Here is a 14,473-nt window from a genome sequence, read left to right as displayed (position 1 = left end):
GTTACACAATGCTTTGACTTCAAAAGAAGTTGAATGCTGTGTGAAAGTTCAGCCATGTTTGCCCGCTTTGCCCAGTGCGGTACGCCGCCACAGACAGCAACAAGTGACTAATCCTACTCTCCCTGTTTTAGGGACAGAAAGCTGGCACAGGCTCAACAAACAACACTCTCTGACATTAAAGAAAAGTCTCTGTGTGCAGAATTCAACACCTCTGGTGAAGTGTGTTGTTATACAGAGGCTGATGCTGGAGGTGTGGGTTTTTGTGCAAACATATTAATATGTGTGATTAATGCAGGCTATTTGTCATGGGCTTGGACGGCTTTGTTTTAAAAGGTAAAGGTGGAACGGAGGGACCTTTGTTGCCTACCCCTTGGGGCAACTCAGTCAAATGTAAACAAGAGGCCTCTGAACCTCAAAGGCTAACCCCAGTTGTTAACCCCTCAGTGTCTGACAGGGGGCATCGCTCTTGAGCTCAACTGCATGGCTAATAGCCCAATTAAAAACATACCATGCCATACATTATCCTGAGGGGACTGGAGACGCACCACGTAAGGGTATATGTTTACGTGCATGCACACACACATCCCTCTCACTTGCACGTTACCTCTTTGCTTTTGTCTCTCTTCCACTGCCTCTCTTATTCACACACACACACACACACACACACACACACACACATACACAGGCTCTCCTAATTAGTGTCTCTCCAATCCAATCCTGTGTGTTAAGCGTCTAGCTGTGAGTGGTCCTCCTGGGTGACCTGTGAACTGAACAGGGCTGCTCTCTTTCCCCATTTAATGATCAGGGTACAGTGGGTGGTAGCAGTGGTGCTGGTGGGAGATCATTACTTTATCCCTGACCGTCCTCGTGGGAGTAGGTGGGAGGTGGAAGGAATTTGTCATGGGAGGCACAGTGCATGCGAAGGACCATGTTCTGGGAAAAAAAAGGTTGAAGTTCACTCTATATGCAAATCCACCTCATTTATTTCAGCACAACACTGGTTATTTAGTTCTACAGTGTTTACATGTCTCTTAGGCATGTATTCACCAAACCGGTGACAGGATCTAATCCTTTTGATCCAATCTCAGTCCTTATATTGTATTATATTGCCATCACTGTTCAAACATGAGTTATTATCTATATTGATCAATGTTAAAGTTGCTGTAATCAATACTTATATCAATACGGTGAGTGATGACCCATTGGCTGTTGTTCTTTCCATTATGTCATGGGGATGAGGAGCGTCTACATTCACTGACCCAATTTAGCATCTGCAGACAAATCTTACAACATTGTGGACAAACATTAGCTACTTTCCCCAGAAGCGAGCCACACAAATCTGTGTCTACTCGTGTGGAGTATGTGGCGGATCAGCAGTTTGTTAAACAGATGGAGGTTGAGGGCTGTGTGACAAGACAAAAATATAAAAGATATTCTGCTGCCTCCAGCTTTCTCTCCAAGTGATCATTTTACAAGTACATATAGCTGAAATCACTGAACAGCTGTTGTCTTTAACTTCTGTGTATGGTCTTTTTATCGGACGTCGGATGTCGCGGTTATAAAATCTGTATTTTAGCAGAGCAGTTGGTCGAACGTGGCTTGAAAGTAAGTGCTGGTGAACATGTTGTCATAATGGGCCGCGTTTCAGTCACTATCTCTTACTTGTTGTCCTGTCTGAAACCAGCAAACATGGATGAGAACAGCTTTTTCAGGAATTCAGCTGTGTTAAAATACTGTATGTGAGAACATAGAATAGACAAGAAGCAAACTGAGACCAGGGCTGCTTTCAGACATGCATTAAAGTCTGGAAATTTTCCGGAAATTTTCTGGAGGGGCTGTATGTATGAATGTAAATATCCGAGTCAGTTGCTCCAGATATTTTCCATAACTTTTATTGCAACGAATCTAAGAATCGAGAAATTTTGTGTTGTTGTGTTTAGCCTCAGGTTCATGGAGAAGTAAGCCAGCCTTTAGCCCTAAACAGAGATGCTAGCAGGCTGGGAAAATAGAGAAGTCTCACCAGACCATTAGTGACTTAAAAGGCCTGGCTGGCTATCACAGAAAAAGGTGTAGTGGTGTGTGTATACAGGGATCACAAGACAGGCAGCTGAGTTGTGTAGTTTAGAGTGCCACCACCGCCCCGTGGCCGAAGACCAGCAGATGCAGGGACTCCATATTGCAAAATAATTATTATGCCCAGAAATGATGTTCCCATAATAATGTGCCATTTGTTCTTTTCATGTGGCTTTCCCACTGACAAAATAAGCCTAATCTCTCTCTCCCTCTCACTCTCTCACACTGTCCCTCTCACTCTCTCCCGTCGACCCGCACCACCCTAACTCCCATACTCCCACACAACGTGCAGATTCCAGCAGGGCTAGTCCTCCAGAGTTTGAACACAGTAAACAATTATCTATCTAGCCCAAAGCTAGCAGCAGCACCCCTACACCCCCTTCTTCTCTCCCCCTCTCTCCCTTCCTCTCCCTCTCTCTTTTACTGTCTCTCATCTTTCCTCTGCCTTTCCCTGACAGTGGCTTAAATAGAATGTTAATTTTGACTGGAGGATTTCAAAGCTGAGGCAGTTCCTTTTCATCTTAGTGTGCACCGCAAGTTCACCAACACAAAGTCACTCTGCTCTTCAAAAAGGAAGTTGTTTTTTCCTTCCTGTCTGTTTTTTTTCTTTTTTTTTTGCCTCCCCTTTCTCTTTTTCTCAGCTCGCTCTATCTTCTGTCTTGTCTCAAAAAAGACATGAGACTCCGGGAAAAGCAGTGTTTTAAGGAGGTTGTTACTGCCATCCAAATCCATGACAGTGTTTCACAGCCCACCCAGGTAGATTGAGTCCTGCCCAGGGAGATAAAATCACGTGGTCTTAACTTGGTTTATTCTTCCACTACAAAAAACGGATTTCAGTCTTTTCTAACAAACCTATTTTTGACCCACACACCTGTCACAGCCTGTAGCTTCTCTACCGTAGCCTTAGGCGTATAAAAGACCATCGTATTGTAGCATCTACAAATAGTCCTCAGTCACAAGTGTTTCGGTGACATTTCTAACTTGTAGCGACAGAAAATGACCTTCTTCCCCTCTAAACAGCATGAGTCTCTGCATTGGTCACACACCTCACCAGTTGAACTGCATCTGGCGGCAGGTTTTCTTTTCATTTTGACTGCATCACTCGTTACAAAACATAAGCTTATCTAGAGTGACCAGTGCCCATAACAATATTCAGTCCATCAGGCAGTTGTTGTCGATCCTCAACACACACGAGCATCAATTAAAAATGTAATTAAAAACATTCATGTTCTTCTCACCTTTAGCTTATCGCGGAGCTACAGACGTTTGTATGTGACTCAAAGGAGGAGGCTGTTCGTCTGCAGCTGGCGATGGAGCGGCAGCTGGAGGAGTCCAACGCCCGATGGGATGAGGAGCGGAGGACAATAACTCACCGAGCCGATCAGGCCAACAAGGTCAGCGAAGAGCCACTTAAGAGAACACTCACTTGATATCACTTGCATCTATCAGCAATCCTGATATGCGAAACTAGATTACTCTGCTGCAATATTCCTCTTTTATATAAACTGGCTGAGTATAAAAACTGCTTCTCCTCTTCACATAATATGGATCTTTTTACTAAACGTATTAGGTTTGACGCCCAGAGCAATATTACTGTATTATCAGTTTTTACCTCATCATATTTTAGCAGAGCTGATTTTGTGGAAAAGCACAAAAGTAGAAGCAAATGGCTCAATCTGGTGAGACGTGTGAATAATAAACTTATTTTTTCCATTTTTTTGCGTTAGAAATATCGTTAGCGTTAGAAATATCATCAACCCGCCCACTCACTCGCTCGTCAATCTTCTGGACATTTTCTTGCTGTTTTCTCAGCTGGGCTGTTTCGGAAAATGACAGACCTGACTCAGAAATTTACATCCTCACAAACAGTCCCACCAGAAAAAGTGTTTCAAGTTCAGTGCATGTCTGAAAGCAGCTTTGGATTAATGCATATTATTTTCACTTTACTACTGACTAATGGAGCGGTTTGAAAATTGTACCTTTAGCAACATCCGCACTTCACTTTGGTGAGTCCACAAGCTGGCATGTGTTTTGTCTGTCTTTCTTATCTCTTGGCTGTCTTATGTACCTCCTGTCCTTTATCCCTGGTCTCTGCGGTGTCAATCCAAAACCTTTTACACGTAAAAACTGTAGGGGGTGGGGTGTGTCAGTAAACCTTAAAAAAAAGTCTTGTCTGGATTTGACTTTTATGGAGTAGACACCGGTCGCTGTTCTTTTGTTAAAGCAAGGTCACAGTTTGTGCATGCGCTCTTTCGTTTTTATGGCTAGTTGCAAACTTGCTCGTGTGCTGTGTCTGCCTCACCCCACTTCTCAAGTCTATATCATTACTGTCATTCCCTTTTACAGATACAATTTTACGCTCTGCTCCTTTTTTTAGCGTCAACTTTACTTTTTACTCATGTTTATTGCTTTTAAAGTAATTTAAATTCATCTATAGCACAATTTTAGTTAATGATATTTAGAGCTGAAAGTGCAAATGTCTTTTTTGATGATAAATGTCCACGTTTGACTTATGCCACTGCTTAATAACTTAGACTCCAGATGAATAAAAGTGGATGATTCATTCATTTCGCCAGTCTTTTTCCCTCCGCCATTGCAAATTCCTCTTTCGCAATCACAGGATCTTTCAATCTGCCTTCTGCCCCAACAACCACACTGGGACACAGTGTCAGTTGATTGGGTGTGGCTCACTAAATAAAGAGTTGTTGTGTCTGGGATCAAGACATGTTTCCGAACTCAACCTTGTCTGTTTGTGGTTGCAGCTGCCTCATATAGTAAGTAGTGAGGTTTTGTGAGCCTCCCTGTATATCTCTCTCCCCCACACCACCACCACCACCCCCCCCCCCACACCCCCCCACCCCACACACACACACACACACACACACACACACACACTCAGACCTGACTTCTCTCCTAAAGCGGGTAGTTTTGCTCTGTAATAGCTATTCTGAGCTCTGCCTCACAACTAGAGGAACTGTCTGAAATATCATATCCTCTGTTGCTACCAAATTTATACGTCATGTCCCGCCTCCTGCATGCTCTTCTCAGGCTCCTGCTGCATTCTTCAAATGTGAAAGGCAAACTCAGGAAAATGTCAGGACATCAGTTTCTTTACATTTTTCAGAGTTCACGTCTGACAGCCGCTTTATTTCTAAACTGACACATTAATTCTTGCACCGTGTTCAGATTATGATCAACAAAGCTTCACACATTTATTTTCATTGGGACTACACACACACACACACACACACACACACACACACACACACACACACACACACACACACATTGCAGATGATTAGCTGTTTGCTTTTTTATACTTTAGTGACACAATATTACAAAACAAAAATCAACTGATATTCAGTCATGAGCAATTATTATAATGAATTCTTTATTCCTGTTTCAATGGAAACAGTAGTTACTTATTCCTTCTCAGTGTTTGCTATCTAAATGGACGACAAAAACATTATTCTATGATGCGGTTACACACTGAACACTTAAAGGCACATTACACAACAATTCATCCCTTGTTTACTCCAGAGGGTTCTTGATTGTCACATTAAGGGAGACGCTGTTCTTGGCTTCACATGCTCATATTGTAGCTGTGTTGCTTGTAATCTAACTGTACCGTGACACAACACACACACACACACACACACACTGTCTCCCCTCTTGTAGTACACAAGACACAGGCCTCGGCGTATGTGTTGGGAGCAGACAGAGGCTTTCAGTTTCCATTATCTGTGTCCTCATTAATATGATCCCTGCTGTATTAACCACCCGCTAATGAGAGTCCAATTAGTGGTTGAATTGCTTATTAAAGGCCAGACATGAGCGGTAGAAGAGAATCAGTGGGGGAGAGGAAGGTAAGTTCGGTCAAACAGCAAATAAAGAGACAAAAAAAATAAATAAAGAAACAAGATGGAGTTGGCGTAAGGAGAAGTTTGAGATCGTAAACAATTAAAGAAAAGACGGGGAGAAGAGGCAAAGAATGGATGGAGTACGTGTAAAGGATTGACACAGCAAACCGAGGGACGAGAGAAGAAAGGGGCAGAGAGAGAGAAAGGAAAGACAGACAGAGATGGCGGAGAGCTGTCAGTGGGCCATCAGAGGGAGTGTGTCGCCTGCTGACATTGTTTCCATGCTGCTCACTTCAAAGGGCTCGGATTATGAAGAGAGCGAGGGGCTTCAGACAATGGGAGGGGAAGAAAATAACATCAAAGTTAGCTGCGCATTTGAATTGGGATAATCCCAAAACAGTTGTTCTGAATGCATGCTGCACCAAATCAGATTCTCTTGTTTTTCCTCCTCACCAGCCGTGTTCTGCCATTTCCAGCCTGAATTTAGCTCCTTCTGTGGCTCTACTGTACTTGTGACTTAAATGTGGTTGTTCACTGCAGAGACCTTTGTATCTCGTAAACCCCTTTTTTTAGAACAACGGTAGTACAGTTAAGTATGCTCATTATCTGGGTTTTTTTCTGTGTAAGTGATGTTTAGGTGGAGTAGGATATTTGTGTGGCGTGTGTGGGAGCATGTTGTTCTGCTCTGCTCTGCTTGAGTGTCAAATAGACTAAATATCATATGCTCTATATGTCGTTATGACCTCATGTGAAACATAAAGATCAATTTAGGATTTTATTTATATTAAACTGAAACAAATAACTGCATGTAATACGGACGCACTTTCTGAACCCAAGTTTGTATCTCTGTCTTTAAGCCCCTTTTAACTCTTTGGTAAAAAAAAAAGAAGTTGAGGTTTTGTAAAACTCCCCCTCCAGTGTTTAACCTTACTTCCTGCCTTTGTTTCTTATGAATGATCTCTCTCATGGAGCTGTGGTCAGAGTAGTTAGAGGGCCACTATTTCTGATCCAGTTATATTTAGGTTACCAATTATCTCTTAACTGTTATCAATGCACGAGTGGGCAGCTTTAATGCATTGGAACCGGGCCGGTGTCAAAGGACCGTGGAAGGTGAAAGCAAGATGAAAGCATCGTATTTGCTTTCATCTGTCCAATCTATTCATATCAGATAAGGGAAATGGGAACCAATATAGAGGAAGCCAGTGTAGTGGGTTGGGACGTAGCCAGCAGTTGGGTTAGTGTTCACTTCCTGATGTCATCTGTTTCTGTGCATGTGTTACCTCGTGAAGTGTCTCCATTTGTGGATGGATTTTTTTATTTTTCTTTGATGAGACACAAGAGTTTGAGATTAATAGTGAAGTTATTGGAATTACTTGAGTGCATGGTGTGTGTGTTTGTGTAGCAATATGCACAGGCATGGGTGCATATTTGTCAGTGTGTGCATGTTGAGTGTGCAAGGCTGTATGAATGAGTGTGCGTGTGCACTTCCCTGAAATGTGCAGCTGCCAAATCTGACAGACCTCAAGCCCACATTAGCCTGCCAAGAGAAAGGTACAAAGACACACACACACACATGTGTCTCTTCTCTCTTTCTCTCTCTCTCTCTCTCTCTCTCTCTCTCTCTCTTGCTCTCTTTCTCTCATTCTCTCTCTCTCTCTCTCTCTCTCTCTCTCTCTCTCTCTCTCTCTCACACACACACACACACCCTCTCTCTAGAAGTCTGTATCTTCCAACTCTTTCTGTCTCAAACTCTGTCTGTCTCCACACACACAGTCACAAGCACACATGCTCACCTCACCCTGCCAAAAGGGAGAGGTGGCTGGTGAATAAACAATGGCACTCCGCCCATAGTGTCACCCGCCTGGGCTTTGATCAGCACCGCTGTTCCTGCTCCCCACAGCAGTGCTTCCTGTCTCTGCCTGCAGAATGTTGCTGTGCGCGCACTCACAAGCACGCACGCACACACACCTTTAACATATTGTTCATGTCTCATTCTTATACATGGGCCTACATTCTCTCATATTTTCTCCTCACTAAGTATTTATCTGTATATTTCTGTCCCTCAAACTCGCCCACAAACATGGCTTTGAGTTAGTGCCCTTGTCTCTACAAACACCCACACATACCCTGTGTTTTCACACACATGCACTCACACACACAAGCATAGACGGACAGACAGGCGTTACACACCTTGGATCTGTGGCCCATCCTGCAGTTACTTCTGGTGCTAGTTAAAGAGAAGGTCCAGTTGCAGTGTCCTCTGGGTGAAGTGACAGCAGACACATTACATAATGCAACAGTGACCATTGTCTCGCTCTGTTTGAGGATCAGAGTGAATACATGAGCTGCACTGGTCTTTGTGCACAGGACAATGTGGGGTGTATATTTTTTGTCACATTTAGATGTCGTCCATGTGATCTCGATGCTTTGCTTTTATGCATGCGAACCAGTAACAAGGGACAAGTTTCCAGAGCGCACACACTCAGCCACACAAACATGCACACATTCAACAGGCCTGAGTTGTAGCAGCTGCAGTTTGTCTGTAGTTCTGTAGTTATATATGCATTAGTTTCTGAGGGGGTTGAAAGGATGACTTTGCCTGTGGGAAGGAATGGCAGCAGTGGATCAAGAACAGGTGTGCTGGATACCCTCTGCTGCAGAGGCAAAGAGTTGCTTCAATCGTTGTGTGTATGTTTGTCCTCTTTGTTCGTTTGTCTGTTCACGTCCTTCAACACATGTCCACGTTCTTCATGTCAACCTTGAACTAGCATTTGTTTATTGATGTTATGCCATCTGTGTTTCCGTCACTTTCTTTTTATTCTGTCCATGAGCACTACTTTTTCGTTTTTTTTTAATCAAGAAATGTTTCTCATGGCTCCTTGGAATATGGAAGCATATTACTGCTAAACTCTTTGGGTTAGTTGTCTTGGTGCCTTGCTAAAGAGCACTTATGCCATGGTTGCTGAGTGAGGGGAAAGCTCTGTTACTTCACTTCCCCCTCGAACGTTGACGACACTGAGCATTAACAATTCAATTAGGTTTACCTACAGTACTTCACATAGCTGTTAGCTGACAGATTAATGGACTTTTACAAAGTGTTAAGAAGGGAGATAACATTACCGTGCCTTTGATGCTTTGTATTTGTATATTTGCTCAATGTGTAAATGGACAATTTGCACAAAAACCCTAAGATGTAAAGGAGTTGTTTAGATAGTTACTTAATTTGCTTAGTGCAGCTTTCAAACTTTCCTTAACATGCTGTCTCCATCCAATTAAGTGTCTTGAACCCAAACTGAGCAACCAGTTAATAGATTTTTGCCATTGTGTGCTCTCACTAGTGTGACTTCTAAAGTTTGAAGTCTAGTGTAATGTTACAAAGCCAGCGTGGTTGCTCAGCTATGCCCCAACTGCATTTTGTAGAAGTCTGGCTACACTTGAGTGGCCATGGTGCTCATAAATCTTAGAGGGTTTGAGGAGACTGTAGTTGTCATTAAGACTGTGCTCCAACTTCAATTTCAGGTCTGTTTTGTCCTTTATATTAACAATTATGTAATTTAGGCTGCATACTGCTATATTTTTATTTGAATTTTTTAACTAAAACGATATCTGTCCACGCTAGCATTTAGTTTTAATACCTGTCCATACTCCAATTTGAAACTTCTCCATTTAAGTGGCCCCAAAAACTCTGGAGTATGTGGTAGCAGAGTTAATGCATTTTTTAAAATGAAAACTTAGTAGTACGGATGTAGCCTTAGTATCTGTATAAGTATGTGTGAAGGTATAGATCCCCCTCTCTCTTTATCTCTTATTGTCTTCATGTGTCTGTATAAGCACCCATATGCCTTCATGTCCACGTAAATATTTGAGTGCGCGTGCATGAGTGTATTGTGTGTGCATTGTGTTGGCTGATTGATGACTTTTCCGGCTGTGGGCTGATTCCCGGCAGTGTTTGATCCACATATCAGAGGAGGTGGAAGCAGGAGAGAGATAACATTCCAGGATGCTACAAGGGAACGTGGGAAGTAGAACAGCTCATAGAGGACAGACTCCATTCAAGGACAACAAACGGAAATTACTCATTAAACCACAGGGCTCATCCTAAGAAACCATAATTGCCTTATATTTCCTGCTGCCCTGTTTGAAGAATCCCATAGAAAGTAAAAAAATATATAGTTTGAATACAGTTAGAAAAGTAATCCAAATAATCTGTGTAGTGTTGGGTAGTAGTTCTCATCATGTTCAGCACTCCAAGTAGCTCATTCACAATCAGACAGTGAGAGATAATGTTAATATCCTAGGCTGTATGTAAAGATGGACGACATGTCTCCTCTTCCTCCCACTATCCAGAATTTAAGCCAAAATATTTTGGATACGAGCACTGCCGTCTTGCACATTTTCAACCACAGTCTGTGGTGTAGCGACAGGGGGAAGGAGCCACGGTATCACGGTCCCACCAATATATGTGCGAGTCAGTCTCAGCCGTCAATCATGATGTTTCCCACCTGTTTTTATAGCATCAAATAACTAATTAATACCAAACTTATCAGAAAAAGAAGCACTTCAACATCAGCGTGATAAGAACTACTTAAAATAATCTTAGTAAAAATAATTTGACGTGTACTTTGACTTTTTAGTTTGGCACATGTCCCATCTGCTAACATGGATGAGGTGGTTAATGACCTATACTGCAGCCAGCCATCAGGGGGCGGTTGAGACACCTTGGCTACACTTTTGGGGAGAAGTCCTATCATCCATACAGTCTATGGTTAATATCCACCGTTTTACGTGAAACCAGAACCATCTTTTTGATTTGATTTATTTAAACTACAGTAATGCTTTGGTCAACAGTATGGAAAACTAACTTCAGCTAATTTTGTCAAATAATCTCAGCTAAATTTGTATATAGATGCATACTGTTGCCTGCTCATCATATCTGTAGCAACTTATGTGATTCGATGGTGGATAAAAACCGTGATCTCTTGTATCTTTACAACTCTTTGTCAAGAGTTGCAACTTAGCTAAACTTAGCATCAATTAAACGATATAGTATTTGATAAACAGAATATATGTATGTAAGCCCTCACGCAAACACACGCACTCGGCATATGGTGCACATTACAGAGTTGTTTCCTATTCTCTTTCTACTTTAGGTCTCAGCAGCTGAAAGAGACAGAGTCGGAAAGATAGAGAACAGTGTGTTCCCCCTGTGGGCATAGCTCAGTTGCAACATGTCTTCATTACTGCAGCAATTGTCTTCTTACTATTTTCATGAGTACTAGCGAAGGTGCCTCCATAACTGTGCCGCCATGTGTGCACACACTGCAAGAGACCAGATTACTGTTCTATTTGCCATTCACAGGAGTTAAACTACATCGCAGTATCTTCCACTTTCAGTTTGGAATCAACTCTGGGAAAAGGGCTGAAAAGCATCAAAGTGCAGAAAGCAAGTCAGTTCATACCAATATCAGTGATATCTTTCACAGGGGCTGTCCTGGTCGACTTGCTAAAGCACGTCTTTTTATTCCTACACACTGACAGACAGACAGCAAAGCAAAAGCAAAAGTTTCTCTTCTCTAACACCTCAGGAGGGAGACCTCTCTCCTCCTCCTCCTCCTCCTCCTCCTCCTCCTCCAGCTTCTCTTACACTCACTTTTTTACCTTTCCCACAATCCTTTGATAAAAGTGCAGATAAAAGAGAGTCTGTGCTCATCTCTCTGGCCATCCATCTCTCCTTGAGGTTAGCACCTCCTTTATTATTTACTATTAGATCAGTAGACATACATACACACTCTGCCTTGTTCTACTAAAGCTGGTGTGTGTGGGGGCGCAGTCCGCATACTGTGTCTTTGCTTATATGTCTATGTGCTTTGTGCACCATGTGTATGTATCTGTTCTTAGCCCTTTGCTTGTCAGTGTGTATGTGTGTGTGTTGGTATGTGTATGTGTGCATGTGTGTCCTTGGCTGGAGGCGGTGCAGTGTGAGGTTTTTGCTGCTGTCTGAAGTCGTCCAGCCTCAGTGTCATTAGAGGATCTCTTTAATCCAGACTTTGGGAGAAACTTCTGACAGCACGCTGCAAATAGAAGGCCCCGCCGCACATGAAGAGCAGCTCGGCTCCTAACAAAACACCAAGTTTAAAGAGGCCCCTGGCCTTTTTTCCTCCTCCCACTCTTCCCTCCCTCCTTCCTTCTTTGCTTTTTTCCTGCCCTCTGTTGCTTTAACTTCACCCTAGGGAAACATGCTTCCCTTATCTGAGCACGAGGACCACCCAGGAAAGATGACTCAGGGATTGGTGTGTCTCTGTGCATGTGTGTGTGTGTGCATACAACACTAGAATCGCACACTCATTTGACTGAGTGTAGCACTCACATTTTTAGAACTTTTGCTGTTAATATTAATGCATGCCTATACCTGCATGGATCGCTCTGAGCGTTGTGTTTGTTGGTGCTTGTGTGCGCGTGTGCCTCGCTAATCCTTTGAGCAAAACTTTGGAATGAAAGGCAGAGGCACATTGCTGATGGAGAGGTGAGAGGGGCCTTGAAGCTCTCGACTGTGGGACTGTGTAGCAGAGGTGCACTGCTGCCCTCATCTCTTCACTCTGGCCATGTGTTTTCTTTCTCCTTCATGTCACTCTCCTCCTCCTCCTCCTCCTCCTCATCAGTGTCTTGCTGTTGCTCATTCTGTTATTTCTGAACTTTCTCTTCTCTTGTTTCTGATATTGTCATATTTTTGTCTCATCTTCACAGGCCTTTGTCTTTCCATTTTGTTTAGGTTTTTCTCCCTCATGCACCTTTCTCTTTCATTCTCCCCCCTCTCCCCATCTGTCCCTAAGGAAATTTGATGTCCCCCTCCTCCTGGCCCGTTCTCAATGATCCCAGTCTTCACGGCTGATAAAGACCATATCACCCATACCATCTGGAAACACTTAAGCTTGATCCCCTATACACAGTCCTTCACACACCTTTACACACTCAATGCTATAGGAACATCCTGGATTTTGTGTGTATGTAAGTGTGAATGTGAGACAGTCAGGAAGTTGGACTTAGAAAATGGTAAGTGTCCATACTTATATTCACCTATAAGTTATTTTTTAAATTACCTCTGAAAGCGATATAAATGTGCAAATTAATTATCGTTTGAGATGTTTGCCCCCAGGTTTGCACTGGACAGATGTTAACACCTGTCTGCAGTGTCTTTTATTTTTTAATTCACATTTGTCTGTCAGACTCATATCTATTGCTGTGTGCCTATAAGCCCAGCCCTAAATATCATGTAATGTGACCACAATGCCAGACAGCGATAATGACTAAATATTTCCGTGGTCCTTTCTGACTCACCAACAGCTTCTATTCGTCAGCAGAATCATCCAATATATTTCTATTAATGAAGTGACAAGTGCTGAACTCCTTTCCTCAGAGTTGTTTTGAGCACATCAGATACAGAACCCACATGAAAGAGAGGAACGCGTCAGTAGTGAGGCACACCAAGTCAGCCTTACTTCCCAGAAGACCTGGTCCAGAAAGGCTGTGTCACAATGCAGTGAATCAGAAGCGGCGGTTTAGAAAGTCAGGGTTGGTTTGCTGGGGTCTCTCATCTTCTTCATTAGCTATGCTGCTGCCTAAAAGAATAGATGACATTAGGGTAAAAGTAAGTAACAGATGGAAAGGCCTACTATATATTCCACAGACGCTCAACAAGAAATAATCTTTATCATCAGTGTAATGTTGTTGTGCTTATTGCTCTATGATTTCTATTTATTAAACCCAACATCCAAGATTTATCCCAGAAAACTTTACAGTCTGTAGATCACATTCTGTGGTGCTGACTACATTAACATGGACGGCAATATTCCTACTGTTAACCTTCATCTGAAAGACATTATTTCGATTATGTTGTGTACATGAGTTGCTATGACAATATTCCATTAATTTTCCTGTTTACATGTCACAGAGCATAGCTTGATTGTGATTCATGTCAATATCTCGTCTTTCTACTTGTTTACACTGGAACCCAGAGTCAAGTAGAGTCGTGTCTTCAAGCAGTTGGTAACAGCCGTATGTCAGGTCAGACATAAGGACTAAGGTCAGAATACGAGTCATCAGAAAATACTATTAACATGGCAAAGTCTTATTCAAACAATTGTCTTTATCGGGTTAATATCAAAATATTGGTGTCCGTGTAAACATGTCTACTGTCATCCAAGTCAACTTTCATGCTAACGTGCCATGCTAGTTATCAATGCAATGGTGAAGAGAAGTAAACAGGAAAGAAAATTCACAACCAGATAGCCACAAACCAGGTTAGCCAGCTGCTGCGCTCTTTCGCATTATACGCATTTCCGTTGCGGCATGAAAATGTGATCTCTGAATAACTTCTGGCGTACACAGCACAAGCAATGTGACGCAACAGAATCACAATGCAGTTTGGTCATTCATATCGTCACCCCATTCAAAGTGAACGAGCAGCGTTTTGGTTGAAGCCTCTAAGACATTTGATCCAAACAAATAAAAAAGAATGAAAAAACCTCACTCTCACACGGCTT

At 42.6% G+C, this 14,473-nt stretch overlaps 1 protein-coding gene across 4 annotated transcripts in view; it reads left to right on the top strand.

The window, feature by feature from the left end:
* cep112 (centrosomal protein 112) overlaps positions 1-14,473 on the top strand; it is a 107,072-nt gene that overhangs the window by 70,050 nt on the left and 22,549 nt on the right. For 3 of the 4 annotated variants that reach the window (XR_004698594.1, XM_035180959.1, XM_035180960.1), the window contains exon 23: positions 3,318-3,467. The exons of the other annotated variant lie outside the window; for it this stretch is intronic. Coding sequence is in view for 2 of the 3 variants with exons in the window: in XM_035180959.1 (XP_035036850.1) it covers positions 3,318-3,467 (150 nt within the window). In the remaining variant the exon portion in view is untranslated. The remainder of the gene's footprint in view (positions 1-3,317; positions 3,468-14,473) is intronic. 4 annotated transcript variants of the gene reach the window in all.

This window comes from Hippoglossus stenolepis, chromosome 16, assembly GCF_022539355.2.
Source record: "Hippoglossus stenolepis isolate QCI-W04-F060 chromosome 16, HSTE1.2, whole genome shotgun sequence".
NCBI classification, from domain to species: domain Eukaryota; kingdom Metazoa; phylum Chordata; class Actinopteri; order Pleuronectiformes; family Pleuronectidae; genus Hippoglossus; species Hippoglossus stenolepis.
This window is presented reverse-complemented; position numbering and strand designations above follow the sequence as displayed.